Source organism: Bos javanicus, chromosome 2 (genome assembly GCF_032452875.1).
Source record: "Bos javanicus breed banteng chromosome 2, ARS-OSU_banteng_1.0, whole genome shotgun sequence".
NCBI classification, from domain to species: Eukaryota; Metazoa; Chordata; class Mammalia; order Artiodactyla; family Bovidae; genus Bos; species Bos javanicus.
In genome coordinates, this window is record NC_083869.1 from 126943002 (window position 1) to 126965203 (window position 22202).

The following is a 22202-nucleotide window of genomic DNA, read 5'->3' on the forward strand; positions in this document are numbered from 1 at the left end:
GGATCATCTCTTAGGGTCACTCCATTTGGCAGATGAAGACACTGGAGATGGGTGTGGCTTACTGGGCATCACATTGCTTGTCTCTGGCAGACCCGGAGCCTGAGCCCAGGTGTCTGGCTCCCGGGCCAGCATTCTCTCCCCCAACCCAGAGGCCTCAAAATCTCAGTTTTCTGAAAAGTCCCCTCTCAGTGACAATCAAGAAGAGCACAGACTCTGAGGTTAACTTGACCTATTCCCCTAGCTGTGGGACTTAGGGTAACCCCATATGCCAAGCTGTGCCTCAGTTTCCTCATCTGTAAAATGGGGTTAAGTATGACCTACCTGTGGTTGTAGTTAGGACTGAATGAAATAGTGCCATGGAGCTTTGAGTAGATGTCCAGCCCCTCGCAAGCACTGAATCAGTCAAAAAGCAAAAACAGTGTTGTTACTGCTATCGCTTTCATCTCTATCTACCTTCTCCTTGTCAGGCCCAGGTGACATCTCTATCTACCTTCTCCCTGCTGCTTTGCCTGACTCCTCTGGCACTAAAGCTGGGACCGCCTCTGGCACTAAAGCTCCTCCTAGTAGTAACACAGACTCCGGGGGCAGTCCCAGATAAGAAGTCTAGCTCTTAGCTGGGTGGCCTTCCATAAGTCACTTAACCTCTCTGAACTTCAGTTCCTGATATGTCAAAAAGACAAATCAGTGGCACAAAGAATGGTAGCGGAGGTGATTGTTACAGATGAAAAGAGGTTAATGGGACAAAAACAACAAAATCCCACGTGTAAGACCTTATTTGGATCCTTTTTTTGGGATTTGATTTGACTAACTAAAAAGACGTTTGAGACAATCAGTAGCCTCTTAAAATGGCCTGGGATTTAATAATATTAAGAAATTTTTGTTATTTTTGTTAAAATAATGGCTTGTGATTATGTAAAAAAAAAAAAAAAAAGAATCCTCATTAGAAATGCTTACCAAAGTATTTATGGATGAAATGACTTGATGCCTAAGATTGTTTTTGAAATATTCTAGAAAAAAGAAGTGTGTCGGGATAGAGATGAAGTAAGAATGGGAAAAAGTGGGAAAGAACTGAATCTGGGTTTGGTCACATGAATTCTTAACACTAAATTCTCTCTACTTTTGTATGGTTGGAATTTTCATTTAAAAACGGTATAAAAATGAAGATGTGCAGAGACTTGCAAAGAGAGAAGCAGTACAGTGTAGCAGTTAAGAGCTCTAGGCTCAGATGCACCACTGATATTACACGTTTGTCTTTGCCTGTCAGTCTGCAGCTTCAAGCATGTTCAAATAACTGGTAACGATACTGGTTTATGACTTCCTTTTTCGGATGCCGGCTCTGCCACTCATTGGCTGGGAGACTTTGGCCAAACGGCTTAGTCCTCCTCTGTAACTCAGCTGCAAAACAGGGAAAATCCTGATCCCGGCCTCACTGAGCTATTTTTAAAAAGACTATTTTTTATTTGGCTGCACAGCACCATGTGTGGGCTCTTCGTTCCCCTACCAGGGATCGAACCTGGGCCCTGGCAGTGAAAGCTCAGAGTCCTAACCACTGGACCATGAGGGGGTTGCCTCACTGAGTTATTTTGAAGACTGAACAAGAGGGAGGGATGGATGAAAAAGGGCATAGCACAGTGTTTGGCATGCAATAAGCACTAGATAAATGTTTCAATATGAGGAGCACAGGTTTGGGAGTCAGGCTACCTTGGATGTGAACCCCAGCTCAGCTCTCTTCCTCAGGGCTGTGTGACTTTGGCCAAGCCAGTTACTTCTCTGAGTCTCCTTTCTTCCTGGGAAAAACAAAGACCAAAATATCTCCCTTGCAGAGCTGTTGTGAGGATTAAATGACGAGACATGTGTCGCAGCCCAGCGTGGCCCACGCGGGCATTTCCTTTTCTCAGCCCTTGACTTTCAGCAGTACTGGTCTCGCCAGCTCCCAGGCTGGAGTCGATCCCACTGTCCATCTGTGTGGCTTTTGCACCTGGACTGCCAAGTGCGGCTGGTGAAAGTCAACAGAGCCACGTGAATGGCTCCTCTCAAATGGCAAATCTGTTGGGAAACATCAGTGAGGCTCTTCTGCTCCCAGAGAGTCCTCCCACCCCTCTCTAGGGCACTTCCTCCTGTGTTTCACAACGGCTGGTCCAGACTTTGTCCACCACTCACTCATGCTACTCGTCCCCCTGCCTCAGCCTCAGAAGGTGACCTCAACTGTCTTTCGACTGACGGAGGTCATCAATATGAGCACATTTCTCTCCATCTCCCAACATCTCTGATTTTAACCTCCATCCTTTCTTCTCTCCTATCCTCCCAACTCAAAGGTTGGCGTGTCCCTCTCCTTCCCAAGACTTTATTTTCTTAATGATTTTTAAATTTTTGGCTGCACTGGGGCTTTGTCGCTGCGCGTGGGCGTTCCCTAGTTGTGGCGAGCAGGCTTCTCTTTGAGGTGGCTCATCCTGTCGCAGAGCACGGGCTCTCTAGAGCGTGCAGACTTCAGCAGTTGCGGCTCATGGGTTCTAGAGCATGGGCTCAGTACTTGTGGTGCAGGGGCTTACTCTGAGGCACGTGGGATCTTCTCAGACCAGGGATCGAACCAGTGTCCCCTGCATTGGCAGGTGGATTTTTAACCACTGGACTACCAAGGAAGTGCCTTTCAAAGACTTTAGAATTTACTCCATCAACTCCATCCCCCATTTCCACGGTCTGCCCCATCTCAGCCAAGAAAAATTTGCTCAAGCACCCCAATCTCCCCAAAGTCAGTCAGCAGTAACCCCGCTGCCTCTGTTTAATTCATGCACTCATCCACTCCCTTAAGCAGCATTTCCTTTGTGCCTACTGTGTGTCAGGTGCTGGAGGTACAGGGATGAATAGAAACAGTCTTTGCTCTCAGAGTCTTCTAAGTCCAGAGGGAAAACCAGATGGCAAGATGACAAGTGAGATGTGAAGGTGGACCTGTGTTTGATACAGAGATTGACTGGGTGTGCAATGGGGAGGAAAGAGGAGCCTTAGGATGGCTCTTAGCCTTCTGGTCTGTGCAAATGGCTGGATGGGAGTGCTATTTACTGAGACATGAGACAAAGGAATATAGAAGAAGAAGCTTGGTGGGGAGTGGTGGTGGTGCAGAGATGATGCGTTCTGTTTGGGATATGGTGAGTTGGAGAGGCTATTGGGACATCCCAGTAAAGATTTCCAGCAGATCTTCAGCTTAAAGAAGAGAAGGATCTGAACTTGAATTAGAGATTTGAGAATCATTGACATATGGGAGTTGGAATCCTGAATGGATACAGAGTGCTCTGTGCTGTAAGTAACAGATTAATTACACTGTCATGACGTTCGTTCTCTCACATCTTAGAGGGCAGTTCCAAGGGCAGGTAAACTAGCAGCACAATGATGGCATCAATGACCCCAGTGCTTTCTGCAGTTCCTCTCTGCCATACTCAGGGGGTTGATTTCCTTCTCAGACTTGTCCCTTTATAACCTCATTCAAAGCTAAGCACGAAGCTATCTTCTTGCACTTTTTATCAGGGCGGAAATCCTTTATCTTTAACCCACCTCCACCAGCCTTCGGGTCTCCCTGGCCATAACCAAGTCACTTAGACAAAGGAGAATGGGATGCCATGACAGCCTGAAGCCTTTGTCTCTATGGCCGTGAAAAGGCCCTCCTTCCCAGAGAACTGTGCTGCCTTAAGTCTGAACAAAACCAAGTAAGGAGGAAAGGACAGATTCTTTTCAACTCTCATCCTCTTCCTGGCTGGCCTGGCAGGATTGACCTGCAGTTCAAGTAGAGAAATGAGGAGCTTGGGCGCCTAAGTCAAACATATCTGGGTTTTGTCCTAGGTCCAGGCTGTGTGACTTCATACAAATTATTTGACTTCTCTGTGCCTGAGTGTCCTCATCTGAGGAATGGGGTACAATAGTTCTTACATCGTTGTACCTGTTGGCTGTTGAGATGATGAAATAAAATAATGATCATGAACTGCTTAACCCAGTGCCCAACACATAGTAGATGCTCAGCAAAAAACTAACCATTGACATTTGGGAGGGACCACCTTCTCCTTGAAACTGCCCACTCCTGGGACTTGCCTGGTGGTCCGGTGGCTGGGGTTCCACACTCCAAATGCAGGGGGCGCAGGTTTGATCCCTAATCAGGGACCTAGATCCCATGTGTGACAACTAAAGATCCTGCATGCTGCAACTGTGACTTGGCACAGCCAAATAAATAAACAAATGTTAAAAAAGGATTGAAAAAAAATTGCCCACTCCTTGTCCTCTAAGACTCCTGCTCTTTCTGTGAGAGATTGCCCCTCTTCTTCTCCTTCCCATTCCCTCCCCATCACAAGGTTGGCTTCTCTGTCCTTACTACTCACTAGGCCTTATCTCAGGGCTTCAACCATCCACTCCTCTCTAGGCTGAGGTCATCAAACTTGTTCTCCTGCTGCCCCTTCTTTGTGAGATCCTGGACACTCCTCCTGTAGGTTCTACAGACTTTTAGGCTCATCCTGGGGCCCAGTGATAGTGTTCCCACTCTCATACCAGCACCTGATACCCATATCCCTTTGCATGACATTCTACCTTAAAGACATTAGAGCTGCTCTAATAACTTCAAACTGTGGTGTTGGAGAAGACTCTTGAGAGTCCCTAGGACTGCAAGGAGATCAAACCAGTCCATCCTAAAGGAAATCAGTCCTGAATATTCATTGGAAGGACTGATGCCAAAGCTCCAATACTTTGGCCACCTGATGCGAAGAACTGACTCATTGGAAAAGACCCTGATGCTGGGAAAGATTGAGGGCAGGAGAAGAAGTGGGTGACAGAGGATGAGATGGTTGGATGGTATCACTGACTCAATGGACATGAGTTTGAGCAAATTCTGGGAGATAGTAAAGGACAGGGAAGCCTGACGTGCTGCAGTGCATGGGATGGCAAAGAGTCAGACTCGACTTTGTCACTGAACAACAATGACTTCTACCAGCCAACATGGAAGATGGTCCAGAAGGATGTGGAGAAAAATTTAAATTCGTGCAGAAAGCAGAGGGGAACATCTGGATAATGTCTAAGTGGATACATAGTGCTTCGGGGCCCTACTTGACAGTTATTTGTGTCTGTCTCCCTTCCTAGCCTGGGAGTTTCCCAGGGCAGGGAAAAGGATTATTCATTTATCTCTCATTTTGTTGCCTGATGTATAGGACTCCCATGGTGGCTCAGATGGTAAAGCGTCTGTCTACAATGCGGGAGACCCAGGTTTGATCCCTGGGTTGGGAAGATCCCCTGGAGAAGGAAATGGCAATCCACTCCAGTACTATTGCCTGGAAAATCCCATGGACAGAGGAGCTTGGTAGGCTACAGTTCATGGGGTTGCAAAGAATCAGACACGACTGAGCGACTTCACTCACTTATTGCCTGATGTATAGATTGTCACTGCTGTTTAGTCGCTCAGTGTCTGATGAATGAATAAGATTTGTGGCTTTGCCACTTACTTCCCAGATTACTTTGAATAAGATCCTTTCCTTCTTAAACCTCAGTGTCAAAATCTATAAAGTGAGGAAACAGACTCTGTATCAAGGGAAGGAACCCTTGTATTAAAATGGAATTAGGGACTTCCCTGGAGGTCCAGTGGTTAAGACTCTACACTTCCACTGCAAGGGGTGTGGGTTCGATCCCTGGTTGAGGAACTAAGACCCTACATGTGATCCAGAAAGAAAAAAAAAAATGGAATTAGTGGCCAAGGGATGGAGGGATGGGCTAGCCCTGGTTGGGGACATCTCAGGGTCTTTAGCAACGTGCTGTGCTCGGGGGTAGGCCTTATCTGGGGAGTTGCCCAGGACTCCAGAGGAGGGGATGGATTTATTTTGGTCAGTGAGAGGGCACTGGCTGTTAACCCCACAAATCCCAGTGGCCCCCTCACTCCTTACCAGCCCGCTGTAGGAGGAGACTAATTTTTGGAGGAAACTCTGGGTACCAGTCCTGCCCCAAGCCTGCCCACGAACAAGCTGTTCTTGTTTACGACCCCCGTCCCAAGGGAACAGTGACTGCTCATCCTTACATGTGATCTGAGAGGGTTGGTCTTTCAGGCCTGGAGGAAACTCAAGCTTCGCCAGCCACTTGGCACCGGAATGCTCAGCTGGTCTCCTCCTGGGGCTCATGTGACCAGGGCCCAGCTATAAATATCAGAGGGGCCTCAGACCAAGGCAGAGTTTGGGCACCAGGAGAGGAAGGCAAAGAGGCTCTGGGCGGGTATTCTGTAACAAAGACCCCCAGGTCTGCTTAGAGCAAGGCAGGTGAAGGAGGCAGCCAGGTGGGTCCCCACGTCTGTCCCCAGGACAACATGGATTATAAGTCGAGCCTGATCCAGGATGGAAACCCCATGGAGAACCTGGAGAAGCAGCTGATCTGCCCCATCTGCCTGGAGATGTTTACCAAGCCGGTGGTCATCTTGCCGTGCCAGCACAACCTCTGCCGAAAGTGTGCCAACGACATCTTCCAGGTCAGTGCTGGGCATGGCATAGGACTGGGGCTCCAGGCAGCTACTCAGTCTTCCTGTGATGAAAGGTAAAAGAAAACTTCTCTCTTAGTCCAGAACCCTTCCAAACTGGACTTGTTTTTTTCCCCCTCTGAAGTGAACCCCTGCCGAAGTCTCTGGAAGGGGTCGACGGGGCTGGGGAGGCGGCTCTGGCTGACCCATTCCTTCTCCATGACGCACTTCTCCCCTCCCCACCCTGCCTGCAGCTACCCCACCCGGTCCTGAGCACCACAGTTGACTCTCCAATCAGGAGTCAAATGCTTCAAGTGATAAGTGGGAGAGGCAGGCAGAAAGGAGAGAGAAACCAGACCCCAGGGGCTGGAGCCAGCTCCGTCCGCAGTGGCAGGGGGCCCAGATCTTTAGGAGGAGGGTGGCTGAGAGGCACCCTCTCAGCATCTTCCCCTTGAAACTGTTTGCTATAATGGGGAGCAGGAGGGGCTTCATCTCCTTAAGAAAAGAATGGGAGTGGGTGTCCATCCTGGCTGGGAGACAGGCCTCAAAGTTCCCCAGAAGCACTTTACAGAATAGTCTCTATCTTTTCTTTAAAACGCAACTCTAGGAGCTGGCTGTAATTACATGCCCATTTCATGAATGGACAAACGGAGGCTTGGTGAGAAAAGGTTGCTCACCCGAAGTCATTCCAAGAATTACTGTGACTTGACCCTTGGTCTGCTGACCTCCAAACCTGTTGATTCCTTAGTTGATTCTCAGGTGCTCCCTGTGTAAGTGGGCTGGCTCTCTCATATTAGGAAAGAACGTGAAGTCGCTCAGTTGTGACCGACTCTTTGCAACCCCATGGACGGTAGCCTGCCAGGCTCCTCCATCCATGGGATTTTCCAGGCAAGAGTACTGGAGTGGGTTGCCATTCCTTCTCCAGGGGATCTTCCCAACTCAGGGATCGAACCCGGGTCTCCCGCGCTACAGGCAGACGCTTTACCGGTCTGAGCCAAGGGGAAGGTTTAAGTCATGTGGTTTGATGAGAATGGTGGTGGTGATCAATGGGGAAGACAGTCGGAGGTCAGAAAGGGAAGGAGCCAAGGAGGGAGCCCAGGCCTCACCTCCGCCCCTGTCGCCAGCAGGCTGCCAATCCCTATTGGACTGGCCGGGTTGGCTCCGCGGCCATGTCTGGAGGCCGTTTCCGCTGCCCTTCCTGCCGCCACGAGGTGATCATGGACCGCCACGGAGTGTACGGCCTGCAGCGGAATCTGCTGGTGGAGAACATCATTGACATCTACAAACAGGAGTGCTCCAGGTCAGTGCTCCCTCCGCGGGGAGGCCATCCCCCTGCCCCTGCCCATCCTGGGCGTCCAGCGCTTCAGGGTCCCATCCTCCTTCACCTACTCTGGATCCAGTCCCCTAGCTGGAAGAGATATGCCAGTTAGTCCACCCAGCCCTGGCTTTCGGTGTGATCCAGTGAATGGCAGGGGACCCAGACATTAGGCTATCCTCCTGGAAGATACTGAGACCAAAATCAGGGGACAGATGAGATGTGAGAGGGAGAGTGAGGGAGAGGGAGCCACTGGGGCCAGTTAAGTGGCCCTGATGAGCAGAGAAAGCGCCCAGTGAGAACAAAGCCAGTTTCTCTATAATGATAACAGCAGTGCCAAACACCAGGAATGCTTCCTGCTGCTGCTTCACAGCAGTTTTTTATGGATTAGCATGGCTTTCATCATCCCTGTTTCATGGAGGAGGAAGCTGAGGCTCAAAGAGGTAAAATCACTTACCCAGAGTTTCGCAGCTGAGAAGAATTGCTGGGACCCAGCCCAACCCATCTAGCTCCAACTCTCCCTGTTTGTGAAATAGCCACTCATTCTTGGGCAGAATTTGTGCCTAGTGGAGGTTGTGCTGTGTTGGGGAAAGATAAAGCTACCAAGCAGATCTTTACTGATCAGCATGTCCTGACAAGAGGCTGCTGACCTCATGGCCCTTGCAGTCCCAAGGCCTCACCAAATACGTGCTTGTGGGCAGCGTCCTGTGCCCCCAAAAGTCGACAGACTAGTCCTTGTTTGAGAAAGCTCTAACCAGAGCACTGTGTCTGCTACTCTGACTCTGTTACTCATGCACGGTAGGGTCTTGGGTGAGTCTCTGGGCCTCTATTTCCTCTGTCTCCAGAAACGGACAGTAAGATTTGCTATCATGACTATCAAATAGGATGTTGATGGGAAGTGCTCAAGATGGCAAGTATTTACTGAGCATCCACTGTGTGCAGCGCTGCACTAAGCATTTTCCATGCATTATCCCCGTTTTAATTCTCACAGTAATCCTTTGAGCCATTTTTACCCTCATTTTCTGATGAGAAAATGGAGACTCAGAGGTTTGTCCTAGGCCACTCAGCTAGCGAGTGGTGAAGCTGAGAGGGAGCCTGTCTGACTGACTCCATGGTGAACATTCTTAACTGCTACTACCTCTCATGTTGCCAGAGTTCAACACTACAAAAATGCGATTATGTTGTTGATCATGATCATAATAAAATCAATATTGCACCAAAATAATAGAGTCAACCTAGGAAGAGGAAGTTGTGTTTGAACCCTCCCAGGCCTTTCCCCAGAACTGAATGATGACAATAGTTATTGAGGTTCTGCCCCATGCCAAGCACTGCACATTCATCACGGAGAACTCCTGTCATGATCTCAGTAGCTTGGGGGTGAAACCAGGGCCCAGAGAGGTGAAATCACTTGTCCAAGGTCACCATGAGTAAGCGGCAGAACAGTGTGGACTTGAACCCCGATGCTGGTGCCTGGGGTTGGGAGGATGGACATCCGGGATGACAGGGAACACAGGCACCAGACCGCAGGATCATGCCTCACCTCTGCACCTGCAGTCACCCCAGAGCTCCCTTCCCAGAGGGCAGAGACAGGTAGTAAAGGGAGAGCCCTGCTGGCATGGGGGACCCTGGGAAAACAAGTCTGAAAAGGAGCTTATTTAAGCTCTTGACGGGACAGTAATGCCCTGGGTGTGATCAATCATGCAGGGCTGTTTGGAGTTGAGGCACTGACATGTTGGGGGATAGTCACCATTTATGCGCTGCCTGCCATCGCTCAGTGGTAAAGAATCTGCTTGTCAATGCAGGAGACACAGGAGGTATGGGTTCTATCCCTGGGTTGGAAAGATCTCCTGGAGAAGGAAATGGGAACCCACTCCGGTATTCTTTTTTTTTTTTTTCTTTATTTTATATTGAGTATCGTGGATTAACAATGCTGTGATAATTTCAGGTGGAAAGTAAAGGGACTCAGCCACTCAAACATACATTTACATGGAGGCATACTCCCCCAAACTCCCCTCCCATTCAAGCTGCTATGTAACACTGAGTAGAGTTCCCTGTGCTATACAGTAGGAACGTATTGGTTATCCACTTTGAACACTCTGATTGTTAAAGTTTATTTATTATTATTTTTTTTTATTTTATTATTTTTTTTTTATAGCTAATGTAAGTGGAAGCCAGGATTTGAAACCATGTCTTCCTTTTTCTAACCCCTTTCTCCAAATTAGACTAATCTTTCATTTGATTATGCCTCAAGTTCAATATTTATTAGTTACATTATAATGATTTTCTATCTCCTATACTATAGTTACAAGGACATGTTTTCAATGGAAGAAAGAGCATTTTAAATGAAAAACATTTATCATGTTTCAGTAATTATCCTCAAACTCAGAGGAAACAATGAAATGTTAAGAACAGTAATAGGCTTGCCACTCCGGTATTCTTGACTGGAGAAATCCACGGACAGCGGAGCCTGGTGGGCTACAGTCCATGGGGTCGCAAAGAGTCAGACACGACTAAGTGACTGAGCACACACACACACTGCTGTGTTAGGGGCTTGGAAATCAGAGATGATGTAGGCATGCTGTTGACTCTAGATGAGTGTAGAGTTAGCCGGGCGGTAAAACCTAGACTCAAAAAATTGAATCTCAGGGAGGAAGTAACCATGAGAGAACCATAGATAAAATGCCAGAGGCCCTAAGAGGAGAGAGACAAAGGGAGAGAGTCATCCTAAGAGTATGTGTTTGGGAAGAAAGAGAAAGAAGCAACTCTGGATCCTGGAAAGACTCTCAGGTTGGAAATTAAGGCTTGTGCTGGGCCATTGGATGGCCCTGGGCTGCCTCTGCTTTTGCTGAGTGACTTGGGGCACACATACCACCTCCTTCTCAGAGCCTTGGTACACCTTGCTTACTGATGTATTCTCTCCCGTATTCAATCACCACCTTCTCTATGTCAGGCACTGTACATTGCAGATTTAGGGCTGAAGACAACAGGCAAGTTTCCCTGCTTCGACGGAGATTACAGTCTGGTGGATTAAATATAGAATTCAGTGAGGCCATGAGTATAAATTGCTTTGTTGGAAGCCCAACCTGCTGTAACCAAGAGCCTGGGGACTATAATTAGAACAAATGAACCTTAGCCTCCCCTGCCCTGACTTGCTGGGCGACCTTGGGCAAGTCCATTCACCGTTCTGGGACCCAGTTTCCTCTTTTCCAGAACGTCTCAAAATGACTCTGGGATCCTACAACTTTTTCCAGGTCCTGCATTGGCCAGGCCTGGGCCAACTCCATCACTGGAGTTTGAATCCTAGTCTTGGTGTCATTGGCTGCCCTGGTTCTGGGCCCTCAGAGAATGAAAAGAAAAGGATTCAGGACAGACAACCTCTGAGAGCTCGGGTTGTAGATGTGGGGTGGGGTGGGGGGCTCCTGGGGCTGCAGGGGAAGACAGGGATTTGAAACCACACCTCATGACTGATGACTCTTCTCCACTTCAGCCGGCCGCTGCAGAAGGGCAGCCACCCCATGTGCAAGGAGCACGAAGATGAGAAAATCAACATCTACTGCCTCACGTGCGAGGTGCCCACGTGCTCCATGTGCAAGGTGTTCGGAGCCCACAAGGCCTGCGAGGTGGCCCCACTGCAGAGTGTCTTCCAGGGACAGAAGGTACTGGCCTGAGCGACTCCCACCCCCAGCCCGAGCCCGCTGGACAGATGATTCAGGATGTGGACTTGATCCCCGTAGATCTGCTGAGCCGGCCTTTCAGGAATAGTCCCCCGGAGGGACGTCCCGGGCCGCAGGGAGAACTGCCCTTGCCTTCCTTGGGGAGATGGCTGAGCTCATGAGTTATACTTAGAGCAGCTTGAGGGCACCTGGGTGCGGCCGCAAGGGAGAGACCAGATCCCAGGGCCAGGTCACCCGGGTCCTCTCAGGCCATGACTTCTATAACCCAGTGTGGTTTGGGCCCCTGCTGCCTCTTTCTGTGCTGGTCACCCGTCCCCAGATCCCCCTGCAGCAAGAGGCAGCCTTCTCCCTGGGTCCCTGGGCCTGTGAGAGCCCCACCACCCTGTACATGCGATAAGCTGCGGCTTCCCAGGTGACTCAGTGGTAAAGAATTCACCTACCAATGCAGGACACACAGATTCAAACCCTGGGCTGGGAAGATCTCCTGGAGAAGGGAATGGCAACCCACTCCAGTATTCTTGCCTGGCAAATCCCATGGACAGAGGAGCCTGGTGAGTTACAGTCCATAGCATCGCAAAAGAGTCGGACATGACTTTTTTGACTAAGCAACAACAACAACCCCTTTCTGTACTCTTTCCTCCCCTCCTTCCTCTCTTATCTTGATCTTTCTCTTCTAGAATTCTCCAACCTATTTTTTTTTTTTTTCTGGATCCCTTCATTCCTAGAAACAAGCCCCTCCTTGGCCAGCACATTGCTGTGCATTTGGGGCAACTCACTTCCCCTCTCTGTGCCTCCACTGTGATGTGAGGGATGCAGTGTCTTTCTGGTGTTCTCTGCTCTGGACCTGAGCTGCACCCCAGAAAGAGGCTCTTTCTAGCAGAGAGGGGAGTGAGGGTGTTGTGTTGCTGCCACTCCCATGAGGGTGGGCCCTGAGACTATTTTTGTCTGTCCTCTCCTGTTCCCCCACCATCCCTCCCATCTAGACCGAGCTGAGTAACTGTATCTCCATGCTGGTGGCAGGGAATGACCGTGTGCAGACCATCATCACTCAGCTAGAGGACTCCTGTCGAGTGACCAAGGTGAGGGGAAGCATAGCTGGGCCTGGGCATTCGAAGCTTCCCAGGGCAACCTGGTCTCTGGGGTGGCTTCCCCGTCGAGCCTGGGCCTGGAGTGTTCACACAGGGATGGTTGGGGAGGGAATGACTAGTCCATTTATTTATTCACTCACAAAAGCTTCTTGAGGATCACTGGGTACCAGGCTCTGCCAAAGATGCTGAGGATGGGGTGGCGAGGAAGACAGACCAGGTCCCTGACTTCAGGCAGTGTCCCCTTCAATCATTCCCAGCATTTATCCAGGAAGCTAGTAGTTCTTAGAGCATTGTTCTCCAGTGTGCTATACACTAAAGCTTCTCAGGCTTTAATGGGAAACTTGAAATCACCCTGAGATTTTGTTAGAATTCAAGTTCTGATTCAGTAGGTCTAGAAGGAGGCATGAGATTGTGCTTTTTTAACAAGCTCCCAGGATTTGCCCAAGTTGCTTGTCCATGGACCACACTCTGAGGAGCAAGACTGTAGAGGTAGAGGACTCTTTTCTATTCCTGCAAAAGCATCCATGATTTTTCATATACCCTTGAGGTGGGGACCTGGGAATGACATGGGGGGTTGGGAGTGATCAGTGTATTTCTGATGGATAGAGTTGTGTGAGTATAGGTTCAGAGAAGGAAGAAGGATGTTGTTATTATCCATGAGGGGCCCCCAGTCTAATGAGATGCTACTATTATACCCAGTTTACAGGTAAGAAAACGAAAATGTAGCGTCAGTGTTGGACAGCAGGGAGTCTCAATGTGGATACCATTGCCAGGGGTGGGGTGGGGCTGCTTCTCCACTTCTCTGGGGACCAAATGATGCAGAATTTCCCAAATCTGGTCTTGGTCCTAAAGTGGAGAAAGAGTGTGACTGGGGGCACACAGGAGGCCCACATATGTCATCCCACCTGACCCTAGAGTCTCCATTTTTGAGGAAAGGTGTAGTTTTCTCTACGACGCCAGCCTCCAAACATTGCTGGCAAACCCTAGCAAATGCTTTCTTCTGGCTAAGGCTTTGTTTCGTGTTCTGCAAAATGGGGGTGCAGTAAATCTCTCCCAGCTCTAGACTCTTCATTCCTAGCACACCCATCCCAGGAAGGAAGGGTAGGGGATAGGAAGGAGGACCTGCAGGATGTGACTCAGAGATCTCTGTCACCAGGAGAACAGTCACCAGGTGAAAGAAGAACTGAGCCAGAAGTTTGACACGCTGTACGCCATCCTGGACGAGAAGAAGAGCGAGCTGCTGCAGCGGATCACGCGCGAGCAGGAGGAGAAGCTCAGCTTCCTTGAGGCCCTCATCCAGCAGTACCGGGAGCAACTGGACAAGTCCACCAAGCTGGTGGAGACAGCCATCCAGTCTCTGGACGAGCCCGGTGGCGCCATCTTCCTCTTGGTGAGCAGTCCTGGGAGGGGGTGGGCACTTCAACTCAGCAGCTCCAAGGGGCAAGTTGGGCTCCATCACTGATCACCAAAGACTATGCCTTTGGGGAAGTTATTTCAAGCTCATTCATATTTAAAGACTCAGTCTCCTCATCTGTATGTGTTGTGCTGTGCTTAGTTTCTCAGTCGTGTCCAACTCTTTGTGACCCCATGGACTGTAGCCCGCCAGGCTCTTCTGTCCATGGGGATTCTCCAGGCAAGAATACTGGAGTGGATTGCCATGCCCTCCTCCAAGGGATTTTCACAACCCAGGGATTGAACCCAGGCCTCCTGCTTTGCAGGTGGATTCTTTACTATCTGAGCCACCAGGGAAGCCCAAGAATACTGGAGTGGGTAGCCTATCCTTTCGCCAGGGGAACTTCCTGACCCAGGAATCTAACCGGGGTCTCCTGCATTGCAGGCAGATTCTTTACCAGCTGAGCTACTCAGGAAGCCCCTGTCTGCATAGTGAGCATGTAACAATTTCTCCCTCCCTTCCTCTCAACTGATTTTATGAGGATCAAATAAAAGGATGCTTGTGAAATGGCTTTGCAAGCTACAAAATACAGTGCCCATGTGGAGACTATTAACTGAGCACCTGCTGTAGGCCAGTCGCTGAGATGGAGAGACAGATGAAAGAGACAGCCCTACCCTAGAAGAGCTGGTTGGGGGAAACATGAAGGGATCAGCTGTAAGATTTTGTAAGGAAGAGTTAAGTTCAATAAAAATTTCCTAAGCACATACTGTGGGCCAGGCTTTGTGCTAGACATAGGGTATAAAAAGGTGATTAGAATATGATTCTCATCTTGGGGATTTCCGTGTTTAAGAGTGCTTAGATGAATACTCCTAGAATCCAAGCTTCCGGCCACAACGGGAGGGTCCTAGGATAATGACCAAGGCCTGCGCAGACCATGGACAGAGGGAAAATCCAAGTTCTGTCTGGCTGAAGCCGATGAACAGGTCAAAGCTGGGCAAGGGGATGGCACCAAATGTGCATCCGCAGTGCCTGGTCACCTGTTTTGCTGATTTCCTGGGGCTCCCCTTTCTGCAGTTCTAACCCTTTGCTCTTTCTCTCCCCCCACAGAGTGCCAAGCAGCTCATCAGAAGGTCAGTGTCTCCCCAGGGCTATGAGTCAAGGCTCCAGTTCCCCTCAGGGCCTCTGACATGTTCAGAAGGCCTCCTCCTTTGCATTAGTTCTGCTGGGAGGGTCTTCCCCCAGGCTACCTTTCCTAGCCTTTACATCCCTGCTGTCTTAGACATCTATTCTGCTTGTGACCCAAGGGAAAACACTCCACCCTCCAGGGAAGCCTCTGGGTGCAAGGCCTGGGTGTGGACACAAGCATGTGCCCTGGTGTAAGTTGGAGCTAAAACGCCTCCTTCCTTCTCTGGGAACAGAGATCTCACTGTGCCCTTCTCCCCTTTTCTCTCTGCCCCACAGCATCGTGGAAGCTTCCAAGGGTTGCCAGCTGGGGAAGATAGAGCAGGGCTTTGAAAACATGGACTACTTTACTTTGGACTTAGAGCACGTAGCTGACACCCTGAGGACCATCGACTTTGGGACAGGTAAGGGATTATTTCCCCTGCAAGTCAGCTTCCCTCCCACTGAGCCCCACATGGAGGCAGATACACTGCCAAACATACCCAGATATCCATCAGACTTGTACAGTCAACTTCTGGGTAAGCCCAGCTCAGTAAATTATGTATGGATCTGCTATAGGGAGGAACTTGGGGTGATAAAAACAGCAAGGCAACTTGGAATCAGGCAGTTCAGTTCAGTTCAGTTCAGTTCAGTCACCAAGTCATGTCTGACTCTTTGCAACCCCATGGACTGCAGCACACCATGCTTCCCTGACCATTACCAAATCCCGGAGCTTGTTCAAACTCATGTCCATCAGGTTGGTGATGCCATCCAACCATCTCATCCTCTGTCAGCCCCTTCTCCTCCTGCCTTCAGTCTTTCCCAGCATCAGGGTCTTTTCCAATGAGTCATTTCTTCACATCAGGTGGCCAAAGTATTGGAGCTTCAGCTTCAGCATCAGTCCTTCCAATTAATATTCAGGGTGGATTTCCTTTAGGATTGCCTGGTTTGATCTCCTTGCTGTCCAAGGGACTCTGAAGAGTTCTCTCCAACACCACGGTTCAAAAGCATCAATTCTTCGGCACTCAGCCTTCTTTCTGGTCCAACTCTCACATCCATACATGACTACCAGAAAAACCATAGCTTTTAGACAGACTTTTGTTGGTAAAGTAATGTCTCTGCTTTTTAATATGCTGTCTAGGTTGGTCATAGCTTTTCTTCCAAGGAGCAAGCATCTTTTAACTTCATAAAATCAGGCAGACCTAAGATCAAATCTGGTTCGGCTACTTCTATTTTTTTTAAATTTATTTTTGGCTTCACTGGGTCTTCGTTGCTGTGTGCTGGCTTTCTCTAGTTATAGTGCATGAACTTTTCTTGTTTTGGAGCACAGGCTTAGTTATCCTCCCGCAGGTGGGCTCTTTCCAGACCAGGAATGGAACCCATGTTCCATGCATTGGCAGGTGGATTCTTAACTACGGAACCACCCAGTTCTGCCATTTCTTATCTTTCGTGGCATTTTGATGGTTCCCTCCACCTCACTGAGCTTCATTTCCTCACTTTAAACTTAGGTTACAAATAGGCCTACTGATAATGACCACCGAATGATGCTGTGCAGCAAATAAGACATTGATTCAGAGGCCTCTGTAAGGTACTAGACATATACTGCTGCTGCTAAGTCACTTCAGTCGAGTCCGACTCTGTGCGACCCCATAGACGGCGGCCCACCAGGCTCCCCCGTACCTGGGATTCTCCAGGCAAGAACACTGGAGTGGGTTGCCATTTCCTTCTCCAGTGTATCAAAGTGAAAAGTGAAAGTGAAGTCACTCAGTCATGTCCGACTCTTAGCGACCCCATGGACTGCAGTGCACCAGGCTCCTCCGTCCATGGGATTTTCCAGGCAAGAGTACTGGAGTGGGGTGCCATTGCCTTACTAGTTATTGCCTAAATCTAGTCTTAGCTTCAGCTTCCTACTGCTGTAAACTTGGATACTCAGGCACCTTAATTTATCTATATTCTGTCCTTGCTTCTGTCTGTGGTTACTTTTCCACAGAGTACCTATAATAATTGTAACAATATAGCCATAACAATAATAAAGGAAAAATAATAAGAAAGCACGAGGAACCAGATGGAGAACAAAGATGTTGATAGTTCGCTCAAGGTTTCACAGTTGAAAGGTAGCTAGTTAGCAACAAGGAGAGGGAGGGCAGATCCAGTTCTGTTGAATGTTGCCTTTGTGTGAGAGGTGATGCTCCGGTGGTCTGCTGAGAGTAAGAAAGAGGGGTAGGGGTCGTGTAGGGGCAGGGAAGAGCTGTGAATGGGCTTGCAAGAGAAAGAAAAGCTTCTTGGCACCTCCTGCGTCTGCTCGCCTGCAAGCTTTCAGAATCCGGAGTGCTAAATCCATTCTCAGAAGCCCAAATATACTCTATTCTTGGGTAAGGACGACATACATCCCAAAGCTGAGGTGTCAATGAAAGTGTTAGTCGCTCAGTCATGTCTGACTCTTTGCGACTCCAGGGACTGTAGCCCACCAGGCTCCTCTGTCCATGGGATTATCCAGGCAAGAATACTGGAGTGGGTTGCCATTTTCTTCTCCAGGGGATCTTCCCGACCTGGGGATCAAACCTGGGTCTCTGGCATTGCAGACAGATTCTCTACTGTCTGAACCACCAGGGAAGTTGCCAGTCACCAGGGAGGTGTCAGTGGACTTGGGTAAATCCATGGCTGTGATCATCTGGGCTTCCCACGTGGTGTGAAAGACTCGGCTGCTGATACAGGAGATGTAAGAGATGCCGGTTCGATCCCTGGGTTGGGAAGATCCCCTGGCGTCACCCTCCCTAAACTAAGATATTCAAGAGTGGATCATACTGTGTGAGCAGTCTGACACTGAATACCTGCACTGCCTTCAGTAATCTCCCTGAGCCTCTCTGTGTCCTCACGGGTAAATGGAGAGCGTACCCATGGATACCATTCCTTGAGAACTTTCTGTGGCCTGGCCACTGAGCCCTGGACATGAACTCTGTTGTTTAATACAACAACTTTAAGACGTAGTTCTTTTGTCATCTCCGTTTTGTAGTCAAGGCAATAAAACCAAGGAAAGGTGGGAGAATGGATCCATGACCACGTACGACTGAGTCCCTTTGCTGTCCACCTGAAACTATCACAGTGTTGTTAATCGGCTATACTCCAATATAAAATAAAAAATTAAAAAAAAAATCCAAGGAAAGGTGAGTGACTTGCAGGGGCCACATGGGCAGTAAGTGCAGGTTCCACCAAGGGTCATCTGGGGATTGTATGAGGCAATGAGTGTACAGTCCTTAGCACAAGTTAGCACTTGGCCCATAGTAAATTCTTAGCAAATGCTGCTATAAGTAGTTAATTGTAATAATGGTTTAAACCACCACCACAAGAAAAAAAAAAAATACCTCGGGTTATACACAGATCCCAGTTGTCAGTTTGGAGGAATTAACTCTTTCAAGCCCTTCTCCAGATACTCTTGACAAATACTCTGAGTCTGTACTGACCCCTTCAGGGCACCCAAAGGCTCAAAGAAGGGGCTTGAGAGAGGGGGTGGGGAAGGGGCCTGTCCCCTGTGAGTAGAGCTTGAAGGCGAGACCCCAGGACGGGAAAGTGAGCACAGAGCTTGCACCATAGTCACCATCTGGGGCTCAGTTTCAGGCAACTAACGAGCAGATGGCCCCTGAAGGGCTTCCCACCCTGTATCCATGGCCCTGTAGGCTAAGGAATGCGGGAAAACTGGACAAGGAGTGTGAGGCAAGCAGATTTCAAAGACTGAGCAGATTCCTTCAGGATAAGGACTTTGACTCCTGAGGACCAAGGCATTTGCCTGTTTCCCAGGTAAGGATGCTCTGTGTGCAGAGGCAGACAGTCTGCGTATGCATTCCCAGGGTCTCCTCTGGTCACAGGCAGACCAGGGAGGAGATGCTGCTGCTACTGGAACAAAGGAGGTCTTGAGCCTCCCTGCCTTGGAGCGTGTTGGGGGAAAGAGGACCAAACCCATCACCTCCTGGGCCCCTGAGGCACCAACATGGCCCTTTGATCCTGACTGGACAGTGAGAGATTTTATTTTGGGGGGCTCCAAAATCACTGCAGATAGTGACTACAGCCATGAAATTAAAAGATGCTTGCTCCTTGGAAGAAAAGCTATGACCAACATAGACAGCATATTAAAAAGTAGAGACATTACTTTGCTGACAAAGGTCTGTCCAGTTAAAGCTATGGTTTTTCCAGTAGTCGTGTATGGACGTGAGAGTTGGACTATAGAGAAAGCTGAGCGGCAAAGAATTGATGCTTTTGAACTCTGGTGTTGGAGAAAACTCTTGAGAGTCCCTTGGACAGCAGGAAGATCCAACCAGTCCATCCTAAAGGAAATCAGTCCTGAATATTCATTGGAAGGACTGATGTTGAAGCTGAAACTCTAATACTTTGGCCACCTGATGTGAAGAACTGACTCTGGAAAAGACCCTGATGCTGGGAAAGATTGGAGGCAGGAGGAGAAGGGGCCAACAGAGGAGTAGATGGTTGGATGGCATCACCGACTCAATGGACATGAGTTTGAACTGACTCTGGGGTTGGTGATGGACAGGGAAGTCTGGTGTGCTGCCGTCCATGGGGTTGCAAAAAGTCAGACACGATGGAGACACTGAACTGAACTGGGTGTCTCCAGCCTGGATCTCCTTTGAACCTCTCCTCTGAGACACCAGCCCAAACCTAAGGCAATTGTTCTTTGTCACACACAGATGAGGAAGAGGAGGAGTTCATTGAAGAAGAAGAAGATCATGAAGAGGAAGAGTCCACAGAGGGGAAGGAAGAAGGTGAGATACCCATCTACCTCCACTTTTTCATTCATTCAGTGACAACTTGAGAGCCCTACTGAGTGACACTGGGATGATGTTTCTACCCTTTTTAAGAGTTTTTAAGGCAAAATTAAAAAGAGATTTTAAGGTAAAATCCCGTTCCCTTTTCTCTTAGAGAAGTCCCTCCAACTATTCATAATAAAGAGTTCTCACTTTACCTCTAAATGACCTTCCCAAATGGAAAGTGACACAGTATAACAGAAGTCATAGAGAGCACTCAGGCTTGGCTCAATATTTAAAATTTTAAAAATTAGTTGTCAGCATTTTTTTTAATTAGTTGTCTTTTTTAAAAAGGAGCTTTTGTTTTTTAAAAGAAGATTTCAATAAAGAATTTGGATTTTCATCTTGTGAAAATTTGGAAAGAGTGAACAGTGCTGGGGCTTCCCTGGTGGCTCAGTGGTAAAGAATCCGCCTGTAATGCAGGAGACATGGGTTTGATCCCTGGGTTGGGAAGATCCCCTGGAGAAGGAAATGGCAACCCACTCCAGCATTCTTACCTGGATAATACCATGGACAGCAGAGTCTGCTGAGCTATAGTCCATGAGGTCACAAAAGAGTTGGACATAACTGAGCAACTAACACTTTCATTTGTCAGCCGTCTATACTTTTTTGCATTGGATCTGCAATCCATAGCATTCAGGCAGCTAAATTCCATTTTGATTTTAAAAGGAAGAGGTCAGGCAGGAATTAGCAGTCACTCAGTCATGTCTTGGAGAAGACAATGGCACCCCACTCCAGTACTCTTGCCTGGAAAATCCCATGGGCGGAGGAGCCTGGTAGCCTGCAGTCCATGGGGTCGCGAAGAGTCGGACTCGACTGAGCGACTTCACTTTCACTTTTCACTTTCATGCATTGGAGAAGGAAATGGCAACCCACTCCAGTGTTCTTGCCTGGAGAATCCCAGGGACGGGGGAACCTGGTGGGCTGCCGTCTATGGGCTCGCACAGAGTCAGACACAACTGAAGCAATTTAGCGGCAGCAGCAGCAGCAGCAGTCATGTCTGACTCTTTGTGACCCCATGGACTGAAGCCTACCAGGCTTCTCTGTCCATGGGATTTTCCAGGCAAGAGTACTGGAGTGGGTTGCCATTTCCTTCTCCAGAGGATCTTCCCAACCCAGGGATCGAACCTAGGTCTCCCCCATTGTAGGCAGACGCTTTACCGTCTGAGCCACCAGGGAAGCCCAGACAGGAATTGGGGTTTGATAATTTTTTCCCCGCAGCTTGGTAAGCCCTGCGTCCTCCTGCGTTCCCATCTCACCTTGATTTTCTTTGTCTTTTTCTTTCAGGACACCAGTAAGGCGATGATGAGGGAGAGACCCTCTAGATGCAGAGAGACCGGGGAGGGTGGGGATGGGCCCAGCTGCCTTAGTGACAGGCCCAGGGTGGGAGGGGTCAGGGCCCCTGGCGGGGCAACGGGGAGGTGTGTCTTCTCTCTGCTCAGAGAGCAGGAACTAGGAGTAGGACCCCACCGCTGTGTCCAGCGTTGCGAACCAGAATTGGAAACGTGCTTGAAACAACCACACTGGATTCTTTTCTACGTTGGTGCAAAATGGAACATTTTGTACATTTTTTAAATGTGATTTTTGTATACTTGTATATGTATGCCAATTTGGTGCTTTTTGTAAAGGAACTTTTGTATGATAATGCCTGGTCATTGTGTGACTGGCGATTGTTATAAAGAAGGGAAGGAAGCCAGGTTGATACAGCTGCCCACTTCCTCTCCTTGGTGGGTTAGCACTCACAGGTCCAGGAAAGGATAATGTACTGTATTTCAGTGTCTATACCCCACATAAGGGACGGTGACCGAGTTTGTGTTATATGTTGTTTTAATAAATGCACAGCGCTTTCTTCCAAGCTGGGGTTTCATTCAGCCTTTTTTTTTTTTTTTTCCAGTGAGGAGAGTTCAGGGCAGACGGACAGAAGGCCTGCTAGGAAGTGTAGGGCAGGAAATAGACAGTAATGGCAAAAACCCAGGTTTCTATCCCACCAAACAAGTTGTCCTTCAAACTGGCATTTCCCAAGGAGAGCTCCTTGGGAAACTGGCCCTGACAGGACCCTTCAGAAAAGATTTCATTCAATGCCTTGTTCTCTGGTTCTCTAGAAAACACAGCCTGAGGCAAAGAGTGAATAGTTCAGCTACATTCCCAGGACAGTCAGAGTGAAGGGAAGTGGAAGCCAGGCAGGAAACAAGTGAAGTGAAAGTCGCTCAGTCACTTCCGACTCTTTGCGACCCCATGGGCTATATTCTCCAGGCCAGAATACTGGCGTGGGTAGCCTTTCCCTTCTCCAG

At 48.9% G+C, this 22202-nt stretch overlaps 1 protein-coding gene across 1 annotated transcript; it reads left to right on the top strand.

The window, feature by feature from the left end:
- The first annotated feature begins 6177 nt into the window (after nt 1–6177).
- Nucleotides 6178–21766, top strand: TRIM63 (tripartite motif containing 63). Its single transcript, XM_061392741.1, has 9 exons — nt 6178–6478; nt 7594–7766; nt 11269–11437; nt 12439–12534; nt 13700–13933; nt 15044–15066; nt 15398–15522; nt 19795–19869; nt 21199–21766. Exons 1-9 carry the CDS (start codon nt 6320–6322, stop codon nt 21207–21209), a joined length of 1065 nt encoding a protein of 354 aa, XP_061248725.1. The 5' UTR covers nt 6178–6319; the 3' UTR covers nt 21210–21766.
- The last annotated feature ends 436 nt before the right edge of the window (nt 21767–22202 follow it).